The sequence below is a fragment of the Echinops telfairi genome, unplaced genomic scaffold, assembly GCF_000313985.2.
Source record: "Echinops telfairi isolate 266 unplaced genomic scaffold, ASM31398v2 ScPeMD7_443;HRSCAF=831, whole genome shotgun sequence".
NCBI lineage: Eukaryota > Metazoa > Chordata > Mammalia > Afrosoricida > Tenrecidae > Echinops > Echinops telfairi.
This window is the reverse complement of record NW_022104341.1, coordinates 1,555,269-1,564,458: the sequence shown is the minus strand read 5'-3', so window position 1 is coordinate 1,564,458 and position 9,190 is coordinate 1,555,269. Positions and strand designations below refer to the sequence as shown.

Genomic DNA, 9,190 nt, shown 5'->3' with positions numbered 1-9,190 from the left:
GAGTTCATCCAGCTTGTGAGGACCTTCCTCTTCTCTGATGCCCCACTCCTTTACCAAGCCTGCTCTCCTTCTCCAAGGACAGATCTCTTCTGAGAACATGCCCAAAGTACATGAGAGGCAGTCCTACCACCTGGGCCTCTAAGGAGCACTCTAGCTGTACTTCTTCCCAGCGAGATCTGTTCATTCTTTGAGCATCCATGGTACTTTGAATATTCTTTGCCAGCACCATAATTCAAATGTGTTTATATTGTAGCATAGCTAAGGTATGGTAGCTCTGCTAACTTTGCCTTCTTGGCTTTGGTCATTAAGAAAAGGAAGTTTTCACTTGCAAAGTCAACATTTGCAATCAAATAGATGAGTAAATAAAACATACCTTAAATCTTAGAGAGGAGAAAAAAGATACTGTTCCTCCTCAATATGACCGCAGGGTCAGAGAAGAGGTAGAGCAAGGGACATTGGGAGGTGGGTAGGATTTCACTAGAGGAATATTGAGAAGAAAAACCCTCCAGGCTGGAAAACAAGCAAAGGTGTACAACCAAGGAAGTATAAAACCTGTATCATTAACTGAGAGTGTTGAGCTGGCCTGGAGTTTATTTAGGAAGCACAGAGAGCGAAGAGGAAACGGAAAATATAAAAGTCGGATGGGCTCCATTAGTAGATCCTAAAGGGAGGGAGGGAGGGGAGGATGAGTAGGGGTCCAGGGGGGCCTCATGACCAGATGTGAAGAGCACTCATGACACGCAGAGGACAGATGGCCAGGTGCCATTAGTGCCGCTAATCAAGCGCTGCTGGAACCGCCTCCAGTCACACACTGAGGGGGCAGAGCAAGAAAAGGCCTGAGTTCTAGCTTGCTACCTTGTAGCTAGCTGTGTGCCTACCATTGGCTTACTTCTCTGAACCTCAATTTCTTCATGTCTGTAGAACCGTTCTCTATAGGGTTTTCAACATCGAGGATTTGGGGGGTTTTGTTTTTGAATAAGACCACCAGGTCTTTCTTTCAAGCTACCTTTCAATGAATAGCCAACTGCTTTTGTACCGCCCAGCAGCTCCCACTGATCACAGGACTCACTGCATCATTACTCAGTTCTTGTTTCTCTCTGGCCAGATCAACCTGATAACTAGAATAAGAAGGATTTGTAGGGAATGGCATATTTATCCCCAATTTTTATTAGCCTTTTTTTCCTTTCACTTAAATCTGACTATTTTATACTTTATTTTTAATATCCCATTGTGTATAACACCCCAAGAGAGTTGATTCTGACGCATAGCAACTTTCTATAGAATTTCCAGGCTATAAATCTTAATGGAAGCAGATAGCCTCAACTTCCTCCTGTGGAACAGCTAGTGACTTTAAAGTTTGCGTAGGCTGCCACTTCCCCAACAGTGCTACCAGGGCACCTCCCATGGGATACAGTGTTATAAAAGCCCAAGTAGACAAAAACCTAATAGACCACTGTAAATAATGTCAGTCCCAAGTAGAACCCCCAGATGTACCCATTTTAGCAAACAAAAGGCAAATAGGCCTTAGCTCATACCAGGTGTTTCTTAAAGTGTTCCATCCCTTACGAAGGGGGATGTACAGTAATAAATCAGCTTTTCCAACAAGAGCCATTTTCTGGCTACTCGGTTATTGCTATTAGGGGCTTGTCAAGGATCATGGGAGTCTCACTTATAACTGGTGTTCAATAAAATGTATCACCAATGACTACTGACCACTGCCCAAATGATCAGAGCCGTTCACGTCCAGCTAAGACTTGCACCATGGGGCTGTGGGAGCATCCCTCTGCCACCCCTTTTTCTTGCCTCTCTCCTTCCCACATGCTCCCAGAGGTCAGTGACTGTACTTGGAGTCCTGTATCTTCAGCACCTGGTGGAGTGCTTTGGACATCCATGGAAGATAGTCCACTGATGTTGACCAACCGAGTGGAATGAATGGATGGTACACGTAGATCCTGAAATAATTTCTTTTTAATGTATTTCAACTACTCTTAATGCCTTTTTGTCCTCCTACTCTGTTTTCTCTCTCTCTCATTTCTCCTGGCCCCACAATTTTATTTCTCTGCAATATAAAACTGAGGACCTTATTCTTTTCATTAGATGCATTTCTTCTTTAATTTTCAGTCAAAGTAGTTTAAAAGAGTGTTTGCATTTTCCTCTACACAGCACCATTCTTTAACGTTGGCTTCAGGTGGTCCAGGGTAGACCTTTTTCTACCTCCAAGGATGTTTGCCATGAATCTCAGGCTCACACTGTCCTCCTCTCTTCCTCCAAGTTAGTTTTGACATTAATAAAAAAATGACACCTGGTGGTAAGAGTGCTCAATTACAAGGTTTATTGTCATTGATTTCTCTGGGACTAAACGAAAAAGATACATACAAATTCCAACAGTGCTTTAGGCCAAACAATATCATTAAAATTAGGTAAAACCTCAATCAGTTTACCAAGATACTCCAAATACTACCAAGTTCTGTTTTCTTTTCCTTAATTATCAGGAGGTTAATACATGTAGTGCCGATTTATCAATGCACATCCTTCTTCAATCACTTATCGAGGGAAATTTGGCTTTTTTTCCTTCATTTTCCTCATTCTGTTATGATTAATTTTTATTGTCTTACTTTGGGTGTTTTTATGAAAACAACACACTTTACTTTTTATTTTGCACTTCCTGTCTCTCTTACCATGTCTCCGAGACTCTCATCTTTTCCCCATGAATAGGAACTTATTTCATGGTTTACCTGACACACTTGCACTGTGTGGCATGAGGCAAAGCCTACTGGTAGGTTCTAGTGGTTGTTGGGTGCCATCAAGTCGGCTCTCACGAACAGTGACCTCAGGCACAACAGAACAAAACACTGCACAGTCCTGTGCCATCCTCATAATTGTTCCTTTACCTGTGCTCATTGGCGCAGCCACGGTGTCAGGCCATCTCGTTGAAGACCTCCCCCTCCTTCACTGACCCTCCACTTTTGCCAACCATGATGTCCTTTCAGCGGTCCATGGTACTGTCAATCTTCTTCTCCAGCACCACAATTCAAATGCATCGAGTCTTACGCGGTCTTCCTCATTCAGTGTCCAACTTTCACTTGCATTCCTTCTAGTGGCTCACCAAACCAGAAAAAATATATAAAGCAAGAACTAACACTTACTTTTACTTTATTTTCACTGATCAGGTTTTATCTCACTAAATCCTCCCGTGAGGCAGGTACTAAACTACCCCATGAGGCAGGTACTAATGTTGCCCCCACTTACCAGAGGGCGGCAATGAAACCACTCTGATAGAAAGCGGCAGAACCAAGCTGTGAACCACTGACATTGTGCAGGCCAAGGCCCTCCAGCACAGTCTCTACCCGCCTGCCTCCCTTAAGTAATGACTAAGCCCCTGCTGGGCTGTCACTTCTGGGTTGTTTTCAGTGCTTGCTTCTAAATACTTGAATTGCTTTTTGGCATTTCAGTACTGTTCCATTGTTTAGTCTCTCTGTTTTGACACCAGTAACCTCCAGCTGTTTTTCACCTTGGAATATATTTTAAAGTCTAGAAGGATGCCAACGGCTGTCTGCGTTATCCTGGGATTTGCCATCTATTCCTCTTTCGTGTACAATTACTACAGAGATCACTGCCAGTGGCCAGCAGTGCTACTGAGGCCACCTAATCCCACCCTGAGTGTGTTTGCTTTTTTCAAGGAAGTAATGATTTTACACCAAAATCCCTGCGTATAAGCCAGCTTCTGGTTTTTAGAATATATATTGATATTCTCCAGGCTTAATTTTTTTTTAATTTTAAACCAATAAATATGTAACTTTATCTAAGGCCTTGTCTAAGTTAAGTAGCAGTGACCTGCCAGTTGTTTGTGGTTTATGATAACAAGCATTCATTTCACCCTCGTGCCCACGGTGACTGAGGGTTGCCTTCATCTCTTTGCCATGACTGAAGCCTTGGTCCCCAGGCATGGGGAAGGACAGTGATGGGACCGCTCTGCTGTTGAAAGCTCAGGAGGTGCGTGTCACTTGGGCTCCCATTCCATCAGACAAAGCAACCCTCTTGACTGGGTATTCAGGATGGAGGTCTGAGCCTCTCCACGTATTCTCTTGCTGACCGCCCGTGTGAGTGTTAATGCGCAGCTTAGAGACTTCATTCCCCTCAAATCCTCAGCACAGCCCCCACGGGCTTCTCTAGACCCGAGTCATTAGCTGCGCCTGCTGGTCCTCTGTCATGGCCTCCACCAAGGCTGGCTCGCCCTTTGTTGGTTTCTGTCCAGGTCCACTTCATCAGTCCGATGTGACTCTGATTGCCTTCATTTTGCCTTCCCCCGACACACCCACACCCCTCCTCAGAACACAAGGAGACCCCTCTCCTCACAAGGGAATGCCATCCATCCATGCACGAGGCATCTGGAAGCTGAGCCAGTGCCTAGAAGAATGTCCTCTTTGAAACCATAGATTCCAGACATTCAGACCATCCTTCAGACTGTGCTGACTGACAAGACCCCTGGCACCTCATCCTAGAGACGCCTCCCATTGTCCCTGCAGTGGAGAAGGAGGCGCAGAGTTTCACCGTCTTCCTCTGACTGGTTGCTCCCTGTCTAGGTTGGTGACCAGATTGTTGAAATCAATGGGGAACCTACACAAGGCATCACACATACCCGAGCCATTGAGCTCATTCAGGCCGGCGGAAATAAAGTTCTTCTCCTTCTGAGGCCAGGAACGGGCTTGATACCTGACCATGGTAAGTCACTTAGCTCACTGGTAGCTGAGTCGTTGTGTGTGGAGAGGGGGTGGCAGACAACACAGGAAGGGTTTGGCATAGATTGGTAATTTACTAGTTATTTCCGAGGTAAACAGCAGAACCATGGGAAGCTAGTTATACAGCATAATTTATCTGACAGGATTAGGAAATACACGTCTTCAGTCCAGACTTCTGTTGGTATAGAATGAGTTTTAAGCTGATGTCAAAAGAAAGCATAGCATTTCTTTTGTTGAGAATGTCCCTTCAAACAACAAGGCCATTAAAGACAATATAAATGCCAGGGAAAACATTGTTGTTTTAGAACATCAACTCTGTGAGACCAAACGGTCAGCATTTACTTTTCTAAAAGCAGAGGGAAGAAGGCGAGGAAAGGGCCAGGAGGGGTACGGGAAGCGAGCTGGATGGAGCTCAAGGGACTGCTAAGGAAACAATGTGTCTGCAGGTGTTGGGTGGGAGCTTAATTTGCTGTGTAAATTTGCATGTAAATTAATTAGTTTTAAAAACCTCTTCAGAATATCCCAGCTTTCTCCCCTCCTTGGCTTATGATAGGTTACCAGCGAGCATATTTCCACATATTGTGAAAGTTTCTTCATGAGTCAAGGAAGAGCTTTAGTCTTTTCCAATCACTTTTCAAAGTGAGTTACTGTAGCCCAGCCTAGAGACAAGGAGCTGGACCTGGGATACTTGTCCCCTTGTAGCCAGGACCCCCTGCCCGCCCCCACCACCACACACACACACACACACACCAATCCCCCAGCCTTTGAGTGTTAAAAGTGGCCATGACCTCCTGCAGACCCCTTCCAGCCTGTGGTTCTCTGTGTTGTCTTGCACCATCTGCTTGAAAATCATGTGTGCCCAGTGACATCTTGGCTAACTGCACTGTGATCTTTTTACATAGTCCTAGGCTTTTTCTCTTCCTCCTTCAGGTTTGGCTCCTTCCGGTCTGTGCTCCTACGTGAAACCTGAGCAACATTAAGGCTTTCAGGGCTTTTCTTGGTCTTTCCTTAAAAGACTTGGTAAATTTGCATGTCTTATAAATCTTTCCTTCTTTTTTTTTTAATTAAAGTGATGCTATTAAATACATCCATCCTTATCTTCTGTACTTTTCAATTTTCTTTTAACATGAAATTTGATAGCTTAACTCAAGAAAATTATTGACAAATGCCCATAAACTTTACTCTAGTTACCTCGGTTTGGTCTTGCTTATTAAATTAGTGGTTTTGGCATATTCTTAAACTATATCCACTGGAAGTAGCTTAGTTAGTAGCTCCTTGGACCTGGTAATTTGGTCCAGCTTGATCTATTTTTTTATTTGTTATGATAAGTTTAATGTTGGGCTTTGCTACTATAACATATATTATGCATCTCTCTAGTTTTAAATATGTATGTAATTGGAAAAATGAATACTATTATTTTGTATATAAAAACTTGTACAAGTACAGATGTCTATACACATCTGCTTATATACAGGGATAAAGCATATATAAACTTAGCATATCCCTAGTCAGGCTGTTTAAGCAGGCAGTACAATTTAAATGTCTGTCAAAGTTCAGAACTTATTGTTCCTATTTCTAATTCTAAAACCGTGTTCCACTCATACTGCTTTATTATTTTTTAGGTGATTGGGATATTCATAATCCCTCGTCCTCAACTGTGATTTATGATGAGCAATCACCACTTTCCCCATCTTCACATTCTGCGTCCATATTTGAAGAGTCTCACGCGCCAGTCATTGAAGAGCCTTTCACGAGAGTTCAGATTGGCGAGAAGGCAGAAGCCCCGAAGGCCGGTGGGCCCGCAAAGCAAAGCACTTTACATGAAAAGCAGCAGAAAACCATCATGCAGAAGGAGCCGCCCAGCAGTCAGGGGTGTGGGGTGGAGAAGACCCTGGGAAGCATGGACAATGGTGTCATGCACAGAGGGAGGTCAGCTAGCCCCAAAAAGCCAGCCAGTCGCTCTTCTGAGGGACATCTGGAGATCCCAGGGCCACTGAAAAGTGACCCCAAAAGCAGGCCCCGCGACCGCTCGGTGAGCCCCCGGAAGGGGGAGACGAGGGGCTGTCAGGTGAACAGGAGAGCGGGGCCTGGACAAGACCACCGTGGCCGCAGGAGCCAAGAGCGGTCTTCCAGCCCGAGGAAGCAGAGAAAGGGGGACGGCGGCAAGTCCCCAGCAAAGGCTGCCGCCACTGTCCCCAAGGGTGAAAATCGGCGGGCAGGGGTCCGAGCTAGTGACAACGCTGAGCAGGTGCAGGACAGCAAAGAAAAACCGGGAGGCCTCAGGAAAGACACGAAGCAGAGTCAGGCTGGAAGGCACAGGGCAGGGACCCCAGAAAGGAAGAACACGCGAGCGGAGGAGAAGTCGCTCCCACCCAGAAAGACACCCGGCCCTGTGAGTGGAGAAGCCCAAGCCCCTGGGAAGGAAAAGGTGGGGGAAGCAACCTCGGAGGAATTAAGTTCGCCCCAGGAGAAGGGCAGAGGCAATGCCAGCACAGCAGACAGGAAGCTGAAGCAGGACCCCGAAGAGAGAGGGATTGTCAGCAAGGTGGACGCTCCCCGGGGGGCGGAGCTGGAGGCAGCTGACAAGAGCAGTTCTCCGGGGAAGAAAGCGCCCATAGTGCCAGGGCCCTGGAAGGTGCCAGGGGCAAACAAAGTCACAGGCACCGATGTGGCTGAGAAACGGCTCTGACCTTGGGGCAAAACCAAGAAAAACAGGTTTAATCTTTTCTTACCAAAAAGGACCTTTTTTTTTTTAAATGTGTTTTGGTTTGGTTTTCCCCTGAAATTCTTACACACACACCTGTGTGCATTTTAATTTGAGCATCAAGTTACCTGGACTGCATGAAGGGCCATTAGGATTGCTCAGAACCCTCTGTCCCCTGGCCAGCCACCACACACACTCAGGAAGGAGCAGCCGTCACCCTGTTGAGCCGCCCTCCCGCCTGCCCACCCACCCACCTGCTGAGTGTCTGCGCCCCCCATCACTCCTGTTCCTGTGCTAAGTTCTCTACCCAGCCCTGCTCTCTCAGCTCTTTCCACGGTCATGAAAAAGCCCAGTTTGGCTTGGAAGTTGATAGTCTCAATAGCATGTTGCATGTTTACAGAAATATTTGAGTCCTTGCAGAAGAAAAGATTGTTAGCTCACCATTTAAAGATGGCAGTTGCTTCCTCTAACAGCTACTGACGATGTCCCCCGTTTCTCAGTAAAACCCCCAGACATCACCACTTTGGAAAGAAAGCCATCTAGTCAAGCACTGATGTTTTCTTAGGGCGGTTTCTTTTCACTTGGCTGGCCGGCGAAGTGCTGTAAGGATCTGTTGGAGACTTGCTTACAGGGAAGGTGTACCCCAAGGAAGCGCTTGAAGCAGTAAGGGTTCGCTCGTGCTGTGTTGGCCACCTTGCCCTCTTCCCATTCTGTATTTCCTGAGGAAACCGCGAGAAAGGCCTGAGAACTACTGCTTACTGTCCTTAGAACAAAGAACGACCAAATTGCTATTTCTGGGTGTTTGGGCCACACCTACTACTAAAGGCATTAGTCTTTAATTCACAGTATTTGTTTCGAGAGTCTTACTAGTACATAGATCATGCAAGGGACCGGATCATGACACCCGTCTCAGAGCCCACGACCAGATCCAGGGTCAGCACTCCGGTGGCAGCTGCTCATGCCCGGCTGTCCAAATGCAGAACCCCAGGACAGGACTTGCTGGGTCTTCATTCATTTTGATCGCTAGCTACACCACTTCCTTGTCTCAAATTTAGAAGAGGAAACTAAAACCTCGGCTTAGTTTGTACCAATTTTCAGCGTTTTTTGTTCAAGTCTCATTAAAATATTTGTGGGAAGGTGGAAACTGGTGGTTTTTTTTTAGGTCCATCAAGGAGATCCGAGTTTTTCAGCCCCTGAAACAACAATTGGTCAGTGGCATCTACAAAGGAAAGAACGTTCTCGGAGTAAAACTGCCCTCCGCGTTCGTCCCCTGGGCCTACCTGGATGCTGGCTCCATCCCTGTAGATAGGCAAGCTTCCCCGAGGAGATTGCTGAAATCCCTTGTTCATTCAGAACTATAATCATCCACCTGTTGTAACTACTTGAATAGGGGGGAAAAATTAGGCTTGATAAATGCTATGAATTTAGTACCAAGAAATGATTTATTTTCCCAGTAGTCCACAATTAGTGATACAAATCCTATTTTTATTGTTACCTGTGACATAACATTAATGTCATATGTTGTTGGTCTGATGTGGCTCTTCCTTCAGTAACTTGTCATTGTACTAATTATATACTGACTTAGCAATGTGGCCTTGGAATGCTGAGCAAAATATGGATGTACTGGTTGTAAATGTTTATATATTGTACAGTACCTTTATATATACACTTGAGGTTCTGATTAGAGAAAGAGATCTGTAAATCGCTCGTTATTTTTTATATAGATATTAAAACAAAACAAAACAAA

At 45.4% G+C, this 9,190-nt stretch overlaps 1 protein-coding gene across 4 annotated transcripts in view; it reads left to right on the top strand.

Moving 5' to 3' along the window:
- Positions 1-9,190, top strand: part of MAGI3 (membrane associated guanylate kinase, WW and PDZ domain containing 3) — a 275,989-nt gene extending 266,799 nt beyond the window's left edge. For 2 of the 4 annotated variants that reach the window (XM_045292006.1, XM_045292005.1), the window contains exons 20-22: positions 4,584-4,722; positions 5,670-5,759; positions 6,362-6,448. In XM_045292006.1, the coding sequence (XP_045147941.1) occupies positions 4,584-4,722; positions 5,670-5,719 (189 nt within the window). In that variant the 3' untranslated portion in view covers positions 5,720-5,759; positions 6,362-6,448. Of the gene's footprint in view, positions 1-4,583; positions 4,723-5,669; positions 5,760-6,361 lie in introns of all 4 variants that reach the window. The other 2 variants (XM_004699165.2, XM_045292004.1) reach the window with 1 other exon arrangement.